This window comes from Rhamphochromis longiceps, linkage group LG23 (assembly GCF_057381845.1).
Source record: "Rhamphochromis longiceps isolate RC_006_pf linkage group LG23, R_longiceps_female_GT1.1, whole genome shotgun sequence".
NCBI lineage: Eukaryota > Metazoa > Chordata > Actinopteri > Cichliformes > Cichlidae > Rhamphochromis > Rhamphochromis longiceps.
In genome coordinates this window covers 4015388-4030299 of record NC_140578.1, presented here as the reverse complement: position 1 = coordinate 4030299, position 14912 = coordinate 4015388, and the positions used below count along the sequence as shown (strand labels likewise).

The following is a 14912-nucleotide window of genomic DNA, read 5'->3' as shown; positions in this document are numbered from 1 at the left end:
TATAAGCTGTGTTTTGGCTCCTGAATACGAATACGAGCTAAACTCTGGACTTGGAGGAACAACTCAACATTTTTCAAGAATTGGACAAAATAAACTCATTGTTTTTCCACGACACAGAGAGAATCAGTTCTCTTTCTCACAGGTAGCAGACATCATGATGCTATCTTCATATCTTCATCTGAAAGCAGTTTTACAAAGACCAAAAAATGTCATTATTTATTAAAAATCCAAACTTTTAGCATTGGTAAGCATTTTCCAGCAGTTAATAGAGACTAAAATATTTGCTGGAGCATTTCTATACTGAAAAATTAAAAAGGATGCATTGAGAACATAAGCCAGGCTCAGCGTTATGCAAATACATTATACAGAATTATACAGAATGTGTGGATATGAGCCAGACAGTGTTAAAAAGTTTGTAACCTGGAAAAGGAATATTTAAATAAGAATGTGCATTAAATGAGGTATCGTAGTGGGTGTAAGAACTATATACAGTGGAGCCCCGACTTACGAAATTAATTCTTCCCGAGGGTCTTTCGTAAGTCGAAAATTTTTCGTAAGTTGAAGCACCCATTGCGCGTTTTGAGTGAGGCGATGCTGAATGATAGGCTATAGGCTAAATGCTAACTAGGACAACAATATGTCGTTCAAGTGGAACAGCGAAGCGAAAGTACGGAAGCCAAGGGGTTGTCACCCGGAAGGCATTGTGGGCATTGTAGGCTCAGCCAATCAGAGCCAACGGATTTCGTTACTCGGGCATTTTGCCGTAACACGGGCAGAAATATTGCTGTTCAGTGCCTTTGTAACTTGAATTTTTCGTGAAACGGGGTATTCGTAAGTTGGGGTTCCACTGTATATAGAAACACATATGTTTTATTATGTGCTGGTTGCCCTAAAATGCATCCAAGCATAGTTTTCCTTGTTCAAATGACAATGTTGCACAGTTACAGGAATTAGACAGCTCCCATTTCAAGGCTTTCATACATGCAGTATTCGGGTCTGAGACATTGAAGTAATAATCCTCAGTTATTCACATACAAACCTGCATGTTGCACAAAGCCTTTCTTTTGAAAACATGATGAATTTATTATTTGCATGTAAAATAATAATAAATAAACTCCCATCCCACTTTGCCACAGTATACCTGGATTAGTTCGTACGGTTCAAGCATTAGTCAGCTCCCGTAGGTGTGCAGTATCATTGGTGTGCTGGAAGGACTTGACCACATGTATGAGAACTGTTGCAGTAGGAGGTTCTTGCTTGGGTCTATGTCTCACATTCAGCATTTGATTGGTTAAACTCAGGGGCGTGAGAGCAGACCACCAGAATTACATACGATTAGGGTGCGCTGAACCTTTGACACACACACACACACACACAGCCGCTCCTAGACGACTTAGAGAGGATTGGAGCTGCATTCCACCACATGATTGCCATGGTGACATCTCACATAAGTAACACACACACGCACACACACACAGTTACACTGTTAGGACTTTTCAGGCTCATGTGATCTCCCATAGACACAGCAGAGAGGTTTGACCTCCACAGGCTGATACACTCGACCTCCGTATGACCAGTTTCTTAGTGGTTTCACCACTGGCCCTTAAACTCAAAGACCCCGTTTCCATCTGCAGCCTCAGCAAAGTGCTGCATTCACACACATGCGGACACACACAACCCCCATCCACCACACCAAACTCCTCCTCTAACCCCTCCAAGTTGCGTTTTTCTATGTTAGTGGAAGATGGGGGGTTGGGCTCAGCTCAGAGTTTCGAACCACACCAAGACATTAATTTACCAGACATTACGTTTAGCGTTAATGAATCTTTACAATGGCCTCGAACATACGTATACATACACAAAGGAGGGGATATTCACCAGCTATATTAGACATGGAGAAACTTTAAAGGAAATGCTGCAAAGAAAACTTGAGAAAGCACGGGGTTTTTTTTTTCCATTACCATGGTTTGCTTTGAAAATGTAGCTTGTATCTGTAAAATAATTGCTGTATGAAAAGCTAGACAGAGCACAGCTGCTCTCCTTTAGATCCGACTCTTATTTGTGGTTAATCACCTTTCAGCTGGTGCCGGGGCATTCAGTGTAGGACGTTTAGATCTTTGTCACATGTCACCCACCCCCACCCACTCCCTTTGCCTGTACGCCTCTCTGTCAGCTTTCAAACACGGACAAAATGTCAAAGTGCAGTAAAATACAATGCAATGCATGGCATGCAGTTTGGAAAGCAGCGAAAGTATCTAATTACTATTAGGCCAGTTATTTGCTCTGTAACTGTCAGTAGACCAATTAAAGGCTTTATGTGTGTTGTACCAAAAAAAAGTCTTATTCAGATCAGGTGCATAAAATCTCAGCTATAACAAGCTGTTTAATAACCTTATTCTGTACTGGTGGCATGCAGGGCTCATAACTTGTGACTGAACTTCAAATTAGTCGTCATTCTGTCAGTGATTTTTCACACTGTAATCTGGAGAAATATGTGTGTAGTGAGTGGTAAGAACTAATAATATATAATATATCCACATATATATGTCCATATAGCCATATATATCCATAATATATATAATAACAAGAATAATATAATTTCTTTGGTTTCTTCCTCAAACTTTAATCATCTAGGGTCTCTCCTGACACAATTAACTAGAAAAAAAAAGTACTTTCTTAAGATTCAATGATTTTTTTGTTGTTATTGTCAATTTCCTGCATGTCCAGTACATGCAGGAGAATCAAAATACTGTTGCTCTCTCTCCTTATTATAGAGAAGAATTAGGAAAGATGAAGGACACATAAAAATCAAACCTATGTACAATGGTAACAGCAGTAATAAAATGAATGCGTGCAAATAAACAGCAGTGGCAGCCTTTTCAATGAAATAGTTTCATTTTGTTATACTGACATTATTGGAGCTGAAAAACATACAAAGCGTAAGACCCCGGCTGATTAACAGCTGTGCTACACACCCGTCAGATTAAGTCTTTAGTCTTTGACCAATAAAAATGCTTGAAACAGCCTCATAACACAGCAAATAAACACACACAACTGCAAGGTCATTGAACTCTGGAGACAAAGACAGCCTTGAGCGGAAGCCTGTATAGACGTACATTATTTACAGTACTTTTGGTTGCCTTCCTGAGTAGTACCAGCGTATTATCTGGGAACTAGTTGTTGTTTTTGGAACGCAAAATGTTCACTGCATCTGCTTTTGCTGTTAAAGGTCTTATTTGGGTACTCCGACTCCCCCAGATGTGTTTAGGTCTAAGGAAAGACCCTTTCCGTCGTTGTAGCGTTTGCTCATTTACATTAAAACCATGTGTGTTTGCTTGTGTGTGTGTGCTGTGTAAGCATCTCAGTGTTTGTGTGTGCTATGATGTTAACTGATGCTGTGTCACCATATAAACTTTTTTTCTACCGTTAGTGTATGTATACAATATATACACGCATGTTTCCTGCTGATGGTGAGTGCGTGTGTGTGTGTCGGTGTGTACATTAGATTTAAGCGAGCCAGATGATTGTTTGCTCATGCAGACTGTGTTTATCCAGCAGGCTAATAATAGGACTCTTTCAGTACGCGTCCTTTGTGTGTCAGAGACGAGAAGGAGAAAAGGAGAGGAACAGAGTGCAGGCCGACTCTGCGATCGCTTGCACGCTTGCTGCCAAAACCCACAGTGGGGACCTCTAAAGTAACACTCTTTCTAGGAAATGCAGCCCCTTGAATTAGGGGGACCATTTCAGGTCAAAAGGAGGGAATGGAGGAAAGAAGCAGCCAGCATTCTTCATCAATGTGACTGGAAAAGCCGTGCTCGGCAGTTTGACTTTTAACTATGCGGAGGATTTATAGTAATGGCAGTCTATCGTAATTCTTTTTGTGTTTTTATCTAAAGCTTAAAAGCCTCAAAGTTTCAATTCCCAAAAGATAAAATAGCCTCAAACCTCCTTCGCTTATCTAGAAGACATTTTATTTGCTACTGCTTCCAGCCTGGTGTCATAGGGTACGCTTCTGTTTTTGCTTTCTTACCTCTGATTGTCCCTGACCCTTCCTGTCACACTTACACCCACTGCGTAACAAAGACATGCAGGTGGGAGATCCAGATGCCAGCGACATTTTCCCACAGTCCGCGATGACACCTGGTGTGCTCGGTTTTCTCAGAAACGGACACGTACCTTGCAAGCTTTTCCCGCCAAAATGGTGGCGCTGATAACATTATGTAAGAGGATGTTACATAAAAGTCACGAGACTGCCAAGACCTGCAACCTCAACCGACACACGGGTGCACGGGAACCAATGAAAAGATGGGGAAGTAACTCCCCAGCTGTGCTTTGAAAACGCGGGTTAGACTCCTCCAATGTTCGGTGTGTTGTTGACAATGAGAAGAACTGAACCTATAAGACTGAAAATTTAGTTAGATAATGTCAAACTACTGGTATTCACATCATACTTTATCCAATGAACAGTCTTTCTGACCTATAGGTGTGCAGCCTGACCAATCAGACTGGTTTCTGTAAAGCTAGCTCTGTGGCTGGCCAGCTGCAACATGACATCACTTCCCAGATATCCCTCCATGTGATTGTGGACAGCTGTTTGTAATTGTAAGAATGGCTTTCAATGGATATTATGTAAAGTGAAAGGCAATGATGACCACCACAGGCTTTGGTGTAAAAAAAGGAGAGTTCACCTGACTCTAGCCACACCTCAAACTGGAGCCACAGTAGCAGAGCACTGTTGGTTTTAAAGTATTTCCAGTAGCACAAGGTCACTTATGCAATCTTATCACCCTGTAAAGTAACAGGTGCCAGGCTTTAATTAGATCTGCAGCTCGTTTCTGCTGTGATTGTAAGATCTTCCTTATCAACTCAGGAGGCATTCATGAGGTTACAGCTTTGCAGTGACCTGTATTTCTACCTTCCTCAGCTGCTTCAGTGGTTTTTAAAATCCTATGTGGATCATTTGGTTGCAGCACTCAGAAGCTCCCTTCACTCACAAAGTTGCAACAGACGGTCGCCCCTCCCACAGCCTGGTTCTGCCACAGGTTTCTTCCTGTTAAAAGGGAGTTTTTCCTTCCCACTGTCACCAAAGTGCTTGTTCATAGAAGATTGTTTGATTGTTGGGGTTTTTTGGATTATTGTCAATTATTTACCTTACACTATTAAGCACCTTGAAGGCATTAGTGTTGTGATTTGCTTCTATATAAATAAACAGAAATGTATTAAATCGACAGCTATACAAAGATATGAACTAATTACAGTTGCATATAACATAACAAAACCCTCTGAGACCTCTATCTCATCAACATGATCAATACCTGCCATCATTTCAACATGTTATGGACAAAACTCTTTTTTTGTATAAAATTAACAGTGTTGTTAACAAAAAGTGGCCAAAAATGGCCAATGCATCAAATGCAATACAAAAAAAAAAAGATATATCATCAAAATATATCATACAAAAAATGATACAGCAAAAAAAAAAATGTGGATTTTGTTCTAAGGGTTAATAAACATCTGAGTTCCCAAAAAATCTGAATTCTCTGGCTATTTTTGATGGGTTGGGTCTTACAGGATTGAGATGAATTCATAAATGTTACATAAATATATGTAAAGGTTTTTCAGGAGAACGCTGAGATAAATCGGAATGTTCAGAAGTTTCAGCTTTTAAACTATATTTACTTTAAGTATTAACTTTAAGTGTCACATACTCAGTGAACCTCACAATCTCAGATATTGTCTTTTATTTTCTTTATCTAAGGAAACTGGGGAGGAGTGTGTTCAAAGCCTGCGACCCTCAAAAACGGTGTTAACTGCACCCTGAACACAGGTCTGGTCACAATTCAGAACTACGGACAGTTTCTGCCTCCTCGACGAGTCCAGCTGACTTTGGCACACGAGCTCGGCCACAGCCTTGGATCTCCGGTCAGTCACCACGAAAAACACCAGCAAAAAAAACAAAACATGATTACAATTCAACCATACAACTTATATAAAGATTTTTTCATATATGTCGGAACTTGTTGATGTCAGTTGTGGTTTAAATTATATCTAGAAGGTCGAACAGGAGGCCTTTTGTAGATATTGCAGCTGCAGACAGAGCAAGTTGTATTCAGTTGTATTTATTAAGTTGTATTTATCTGAGTGTACTGATAGCATTTCAACATCTTACCTTTAAAAAGTACATCTCAATCTTCTGTGCTGCTATATCTCCATGGTGCAGCTAGCGTATGTTGCTCCACGACCACAATTTCATGTTCATGTAAATCAAATTGTGGGTTATTAGACAGATGGTGCTTTTGTTGAGAGACAGTAATGACTTAGCATTAGCCTAGCTTTAGTGACAACAGTGCTCCATGCACCAAAATAAGGCCAGGTGATTTCTGACTGAAGGATTACCTGTATTGGAATCAGTCTTACTCATGGTTAAAAACTCTATTGAAATGAAAGCCAGATTGCTCAGCACCAAGAAAACAAAATCAAATATATCATGCCTTTTCTTTTCTTTTTTTTAGTGCAGCCAAATCTGCTGCTGTTTCTGTTTGTTGTACTAATGAGTGACGGTAAAACGTGAGGAGACTTTTCATTCGATTTGCACGTTTCATGGGTTCAGTGTATCCTGGATGTCTGTTTGCTAGTTTCAACCTGAATCATTTCCATCTTTTATTTAAACATAAAACGTCGTTGGCTGTTTGCTGAACGTGACGAGTCGCATATTCTCACACGGTTGTTTGCACTGGAACAAATTGTCTGTGAATGATTCACTTCTGTGGGCGTTGGAGACCTTGTCCTTTATTGACTGGTTTGTTTTTATAGGGACCCCTGTCTCAGTCTCACTGGTACATCTCAAAAAAGGGAACGGGAGGAGCTCTGATGTCAGTCACTTGTGTCCTATGGTTACTCTCTGTTTGTGTCCATAAGCAGAGCCTGGCAGTCTCTTCCGCCACCTCAATAACAGCACACATGTTATATAAGCACACAAATGCCTGCACCTCAGTATGTGTGACAGCTGCTAACACCTCCAACCTTTCTCCTGCTGCCCAAAACGCCAGCAGCACTCCACACTCTCTTTTCACCCTGCTCTCTATTATTCATATTACCACACACTAAAGAGCCCTCCGAGGCATTCCTGAGCAGATTAGCTCTGCTATGTCAGACCCTGCTGCCTTTTTATAAATTAAACTACTGTAAGCACACCTCGGCCCCTCTAATATCTTTGCTCCTGTGACAGCCATGTTTCCAGGCTGCATAGGATTGAGGAAGACATAAAGACATGTGACTGAAGGTCTCTCCTGCAACTTCATGGTGGAAAAAGCACAGGGGTGCACTGTGATGGGGAGAAACTTTGATTAAAAAGACGCTTTGGCTTTCAGAATATTTCTCTTCCAAACTGTGTATCTCTACACTGATTTTTAAAAATGAATTCATCAGGTGAAAGATAAATTGAAATATAAAGAGGACATCATTGATGGGTTGGAAACAAGACCAAAGTTTGCAAAGGCGACCTTCACTATCTAAACCATTACACCTTGCAACTGTAAGTCAGCAACAACAAAATGAATTTTTGAAGGTCATTTATCAGACTGGCTTCCAGGTTAATATCTGAAAAGTTATATCTTTTCTTTGCTTTACCTCTAATATAATGGATAAAAAGAAAATAACTATCAAAACCATCAAAGCAGATTTAGGCAGCAAGTCTTAATTTGCATTAAGTTGAAACGTCTTTTTTCAGGTGTAAAATGTAAATAAAAACAAAATGCAATGATTGGCAAATAAACTGATCTGCAAGGCCAGTAACATTGTGGGGATGGAGCTGGACTCCCTTAAGGTGGTGTCGTAGAGGCGGATGTTGTCCAAGATAAGGACAATGTTGGATAATACCTCCCACCCACTCTATGACATGCTGGCTAGCCACAGGAGCACGTTCAGTGAAAGACTGAAAAGCACCACTGAACGACACAGGAAATCATTCCTGCCCGTGGCCTTTACAACTGTAAACACTGCAACAGTTACACCCTTTTTGCACACGCTCTTTTCTACTCAGTAATGTTGTTGTCAATATTCTAGATATATATTTATAATCACCTCTGTCAATCCTTGATATTTATTATTGAGTGGTTTGTATTGTTGTATTTGTACTGTGCTATTTCTTACATCTGTAAATCTGTAACATATTGTATTGTTAAATAGTCTAGCCTGTTTCTGTTACTGTTATTCATATTCATATAGGAGCACTTTTAAGTTTTTCCCCTGTCCCCATATTTGTTTACAGGTGTTGCTGCTCCATAAATCATATTTACTTAAACTGTATAGTCATTGATTGCTTTATCCTTTGTGAATATTTTGTTGTCCCGCTCCTTATTTTCTCATTGTATTCTGGGGGGTGTAGTGCATAGAGTTTATGTATATTTGTATAAGAAGAAACATTCAGTACCTCATAAAATACAAGGAAATAGCACACCAGGTTTTTCCTGAATTGGAAAAGCTTTCTAGTATAAACACTTATCTTTGTTTTTGGTTATGTTTAACCTAAAATCACATCGTGTCTGTGAAAACAGCATCTGTAGACTGCTACAGGTGCTCAAAAAGTAAACAGGAAGTGCTGTTATATACATTTCTGCAGAGGTATTGAACACAGCTTTGCTTTTCTTCCTGTTTTTCAGCTTTAAAGAAAGCGTAGTTCTGGTATACACTAGAAGCGAATACAAGGTTTGGTGTAAAGTCTGAAGCCCCCACAAAAGAAACTGAGGCATGAGAGTGGAAACACAATTCAAGTTAGTTTTATGCATGCTGAAAGAAAGAGTTCCAACATCTGCTGTGTTGCAGTGCCCTGGCAAACCCAGAGCTGCAGATAGTGACAGATAAAGTGACGACTGTATAATCACCAGTGTCTTTCAACCTAATCTTAAACATATGCAAAAATATCCACATCAATGCCGTTTCCCTCAGCATGTTTGCATGTTCACTTCAAGTCTCTGCATTAGACTAATAATTCATCAGAGACTTTGACATGCTAAGAGTATGAGCTCCAGAAAAAGAGGAAGCTCTAGTTTTATTGCACATGTGGAACACATCATTAGATGGACAGGGGATTCAAGATTTGTCTTTTTGCTCTTAAAAGTAAAACTGCCCTTTCAGCTGAGGCCTGCTGATGGACATGACTGGAAAAGCTCCTCATCGTGATCAGTGAAGGAAGTTGATTCCCCGATCTATATTTAAGAGGTGGAAGCAAATATCTTCATGCTTGCCGTTTTGTCTGTGTTTCAGCACGATGAGGGCGCTAACTGCGGGAACCTCGGCTCCGATGTCGGTAAAGGCAGGTACCTGATGTTTCCTTACGCCACAGACGGGGCGCGTGAAAACAACGATAAATTCTCACCCTGCAGCATCAAACACGTTAGCAACATCCTGAAGCTGAAGAAAGATGACTGCTTCACGGGTGAGGAAGAAATATCAGTGTCCTGCATCCTGTTTACATTGTGCACTAGTTGCTGCAGCCTTCAGGCTATATCTGTATTTGTGTATCTGCTCATGTGTTTATCTGCTTGTCTGTTCATTTTGGGCAGTCAGTGATCAGCCCATCTGTGGAAACCAGATCATAGAGGAAGGTGAGGAGTGTGATGTCGGTAACAAAGATACAGATCTCTGCTGCTACAGTGCTAAAGAGCCTGTAGGAATCCAGTGTCACCTCAAGCCTGGTAAAATCTGCAGGTACTCCACATGTACACAACATCAAAGTGTGCGAAAATGATTTCCAAAACTGTAATTAGCTGTTCAGGTCTTTCTGAATATTTGTAGTTCAATCATGTATGGATTTGAGGTTAATAAATTTAAATATTCATCATCAGTCTTTCATCTAAACTATTTATATTCTAGTTTCGAGATGCGGCTTTGTTTAGTTTAGATGTAGCTCTCATGTGCAGCCATGTTTGTGGTGTTTTTTCTCTTCCATTCATCAGTCCAAGTCAGGGCCTGTGTTGTGGTCAGAAGTGCGAGTTTAAGCCAGAGGGTCAGAGGTGCGACGAGGAGACAGACTGCCAGAAAGCGAGCGTGTGCTCAGGACTCTCCCCGCTCTGCCCCAAGCCAGCTGCCAAGGAAAACCTCACTGTGTGCAGTCAGGGCACGCGTGTCTGCCTGAATGGGGTGAGGCGGGCACATCCACCACACCAGAGCGTTACTTAACACACTCCGTTACCCAATGAGGGAAAGTGTGCAAGTGTGCAGCAATGTTGCAAAGCATGTGAATCTTGACCTTGAAAGCAGCACATGGCAATAGACTTTCAGTATAAGGTTCATTTAGTAGCTTTTCCAGAGATTTCTTTTTCATCATGTCCACTCGCCAGACACCTTATAAGGTGAAGATGGGCACAGTGTGGTCATAAGGACATGGTCATAGTTGGCAAAAATACTCAGGTAGGCTGTGGAATTTGTCAAAGCCAAATTCTGACTCTACCATTAGAATGTCGCAGAACTTCAAAGAGACTCATCAGACCAGACAACAGTTTTCCAGTCTTCTAAGGTTCAATTTTAACAATCCCGTACACGCGGTTTCTTGTTATGAGCTAATAAGAGTGCCACCTGGAGTGGTCTTTTGCTACTCTGGTTCATCTTTCAGAGACATGAAAAAGAGTTCTTCATATGTTGACACAACCTCTGACATCAACAAGGCATTTTCATCCATGAGACCTGCCAGTGAGTGGATATTTTTTCTTTATTAAGACCACTCTCTGTAAACCCTCGACATGGTGGTGTGGTAAAATCCCAGCAGATCAGCAGTTTCGGATATACTCAGACCAGCCTGTCTGGCAACAACTCTGCCACATGATTGGTTCATTAGATATTTACATTGTTCAGTTGAGCAGCGGTTCCTAACAAAGTGTTCAGTGAGTGAGTTTGTTGTGTTGTGTGTCAGCTCTGTCTACACCTAATATCGTGATCATACAAAAATATCAGTGTCAATGATATTTGTTGTATTTGGCACAACAAGCAACCTTTTTTTGATAAAACCGTGTCGCCTGCATACGCAGAAATTCACATTACAATTCAGCCAGAGTCTCACTTATTTTAAATAAAAGTTAAGAAATTTCTTCACTTGAAATCGTTGCTGCAGAAAGGTGATTTAACTGCAAACTAGCCTTGCTTTTATATAGTAGTTCTCTATTGCAAAGAGACGTGTTACAGATGAGTTGCAATCATCAGTGCAGACTGACTCAGACTGATTGCATATTGCAGACAGAATGCTAACATATAAGCAGTCTGTCTACTTTTATAGAAGAGAGCACAATTATTTGCAAACACTCACCAGTGTGTCTGAGAGTGCAGAGAGTGCAAGTTGCCTCCCATCAGCTGACTTGTGCATTTGCCTTCTGATTAAAAGTGATTGAGGGCGTTGCACACAAATAAGTTCGGCTGTTTCCAGTTTCTCATTTAAAATACAATCAAGTGCTTCCTGTTTTTGTTTTAGGTAGCACGAAATGAAAATTATCTTGAAATAATCAGAACATTTAAAACCCACTGTCTGTGCTTACTGGCAGGTATTACAGGTGTAAACAAAGGTGCCATTTTAACACAGCATTTCTGAAAAAAGAAGAGAAAAATCCTTTTTAACCAGCAGGATAACAACAGGATCTCCCTCCAAAATTAAACACAGACGTTACTCTGTCCTCTCAGCAGGAGAACATTTATTCCAGCTGTGACTGTGGTTTTCTGGATATATTATTCTCCAGATGTTCTAACCTCATCTAACCTGGATGACCTGATCCGGGAACATAAAATATATAATCCCAAACGTAAAACATGATAAAAGGCTTTTAAGAAGATGTAAGTAATAGTGTAAACCAAGAAAGGTAAAACTTATCTTTAGTTAAAATTCTCAAATTCATCTCTTTTTTTTCACTGACACTGATATATTATTTCCAACGAAACACAAAAGAGAAAAAAAAACTTCAAACAAACATATTCGGTTCATCAAAACATGTCAAACATAAATTTACTTCAGGCTTAAAAAACAACAACAGTGAAACACATCTGTGATGCAGATCCCCACATTACAAAGTCTCAGAAAGTAAGAGGCAGTTTCTAAACTCTGTCGAACACTATATAAGTGTCTGTAAGTGTTATATATACTGAAAAAGTTAATGCAACACAAGCGCCCCAGTACCTCTTACCTGTCTGTTTCCCCAGTTTTCTTATGAGACATTAGCCAGGAGTGGTTATGAATGGCTAAATCTGATGTATTAACATGAAATGAAAAACACTCCCTAAACTAGCTCATGTCTTTTTGTGTGCGTACGTATTTGAGTATTTGAACTAGTGTTGTTTGAATTGAACCTGGTATACTTTTCTGTATTTTTTCTTGACTTCAGATCGTTCTTTAATGCCCTAGGCTCTGTATGACATCAAAGAGAGCACATATGTCTAATATGGTGCATAGGCACATGGCTTGGGCTGTGAGGAAAGAAGCCCCGCCCACCTTTAGTTCAAATCTCCTGTTTGTGGGAGGTAGCCAATGAGATATAAGAATGCTTAAATCGAGGGTCCAGTGTACGATAAATAAGGACCTTTATGAGCTCTGGTAGAGTCCTGTAATAAAAACATGGATCTGGAAACTAACATAATAGGTCCTCTTTAAAACATAAATATAGATATATAAATTTTAATTCAATGCTAATTCGCATGACTGACATAAACTGTAAGGTAGTGAAATAATCCAATTACCTACCAATCGAGTCAATATTTTGATCATCAACAATAGACGTACTGATATTGATGAACTTGAACTGGCTCTTATTTGTCTTAATTTCTTACATCATAGTTCTCCCAGCTTCTTCTGACTCTACATCCTAACTGTAGTATCTGTTTGTCTCTGAAGGTCTGCACTGGCTCGGTTTGTGTGAAGCACCACCTGGAGAAGTGCGACTGTCCCGGAGACTCCATGAGGGAGAAATGCCACATGTGCTGCCAGAAGCCCGGTAACCATGGGAACATGTGTCCTCTGCTACAGAGGAATGTGTTTACACGCTGTGTCTCAACAACTCAGGCTGTGTTAATTAGTGCTGAGGTTACATTTCTAAATGATTGTGTTCTTTTAGACCAATCTGTGTTCACAGATCGTAGTTATTAAAGGTCAACTGTTTCTCAAACTCCAGTTTCCATTTCATATTGTCAAGTTTTGAGTAAGTGGCATATCTCTTTATGATAAAAAACTTGCTTTTGTAAAGTATAAACAGTATTTATACTCTCTCTCTCTCTATGTGTGTGTGTAATGTTTCTGTAACTTGATTTGATTTCCTTTGTTTGTATTTCTTGCAGATCAGCCTGAGACTTGTGCAAGCACCACATCGTCTGTTCTGTCCGATCACTTCCACAAAAAAGTGTTGCCCCTGGTGGGTGGTGCGCCGTGCTCTGGAAACCGTGGATACTGCGACAAATTTCACGTATGCCGCATCCTCGATGCAGACGGCCCCATCGCGAGACTGAAGAACTCCTTTCTTCATTTGGATGACTTCGACGACGTGGGAGAGTGGATGAAGGTGGAATCTACATTAGTGCGATAACATCAGAATAAGATAAATACATTGATTGTCAGGTTTCGCTGCATAGCAGGCACAGTTGGACCCAAGCGCAGGACCCAAAAAATGGCTTTATTTCTGAAGGTAATAGGGCAGAGTGGACACACCTGAGGAACACAGCTGAACAGAATCCGACTGACGAGACAGGGGAAGCAAAACTGAACATGATACTTGGACCTTAGACTATTAAAATAAAACAGGAAGAAACACTGAGACTAAGACATGAGGGATAGCTGGGTCTAAATAAATATAAATCTGCCTACACCTCAAAAATGTATTCGATCTACACATGGCTATAAAACATGCAGCTTGTCTACTAGAAGCTCCTCTACTCTACTTGTTGAAGTATACTTGCTCATCTGTATGAGTCTGTGAACTTTAGGTTAAAAGCTCTTAGGTATAAGAAAAGGTGCTTGTGAGAAAGATGGTTGTAGTAAGAAAGTACTTTTTGTGCTCAAATACAGAAGAAAAGTCCTCTTTCCTTCAGATTAGGTATGATCCAAAAAAGAGGTTTACGACTGACGGCCTGTAGATCCACGTGATGAGCCCATCCCATTATTTGGCTGATATGCATTTGGCAGCTGGAGAACATTTGTTTTCTCTATCGGGGCCATATGTTGTTCATATCTGGGTGTTCAGTGTTCAGTCTTAAAACAAAGTAGAGTCTTTTCTACAGTTTCTGGGTTGAAATGGTGTGGAAAGCACGTGCAGCTGGCCTTGAAGCATGTTTTCTTTCAGCCAGTGGATGCGTCAGAAGTGTTACTCAATCAGTAGAGTTACCCAAAAGATCAGCTACCATATGTGCTCCCTGTGTAACAAACAGGATGTTTAGCCATTGTGTTCATTTGAATAAAACAAGTAATTCAAAATAATATAGACCTTTTTTTTTAATCCCTCTTGGTATCCTATTGGTCACTGGGAGAAACTGTGCATTTCCCAACCAGTAGGTGAGTAGTTGCAGGAGGTTGTTGGCTGTCACTGTGTGACATCAGTCACAAAAGTCACAACCAGTGGAATACTCCCTTTTCCCTAGCAACTAGTGGTTGCTAGGTAGTCATCAGCCAGTATATAGGTTATTGTGACTGGGACCTAACCAGTATGAAACCACAAAGCATTATAGACTGAAACTTTTGAAAGAAGAAACTGCACATGTAGTGTTTTTGTATCTGCTTCATAAACAAAAAGAGACACGATTGCAAAAGAAAAGGTAGATTAATACTCAGTGATAACATGGTAATAGCACAGTAATAACATTATAATGGCCTGTAATGATATTTAATTATAACATTATTACTAAATAATAGCTTTGTATCAGTGATGGGTTCTAGCTTAGTGATATTAGAC

At 40.1% G+C, this 14912-nt stretch overlaps 1 protein-coding gene across 1 annotated transcript in view; it reads left to right on the top strand.

The window, feature by feature from the left end:
• LOC146641026 (disintegrin and metalloproteinase domain-containing protein 10) overlaps window positions 1-14912 on the top strand; it is a 32537-nt gene that overhangs the window by 16456 nt on the left and 1169 nt on the right. Inside the window, exons 9-14 of the mRNA XM_085397499.1 lie at window positions 5759-5922; window positions 9265-9436; window positions 9564-9708; window positions 9957-10140; window positions 12869-12968; window positions 13309-13529. Of these exons, the coding sequence (XP_085253625.1) occupies window positions 5759-5922; window positions 9265-9436; window positions 9564-9708; window positions 9957-10140; window positions 12869-12968; window positions 13309-13529 (986 nt within the window). The remainder of the gene's footprint in view (window positions 1-5758; window positions 5923-9264; window positions 9437-9563; window positions 9709-9956; window positions 10141-12868; window positions 12969-13308; window positions 13530-14912) is intronic.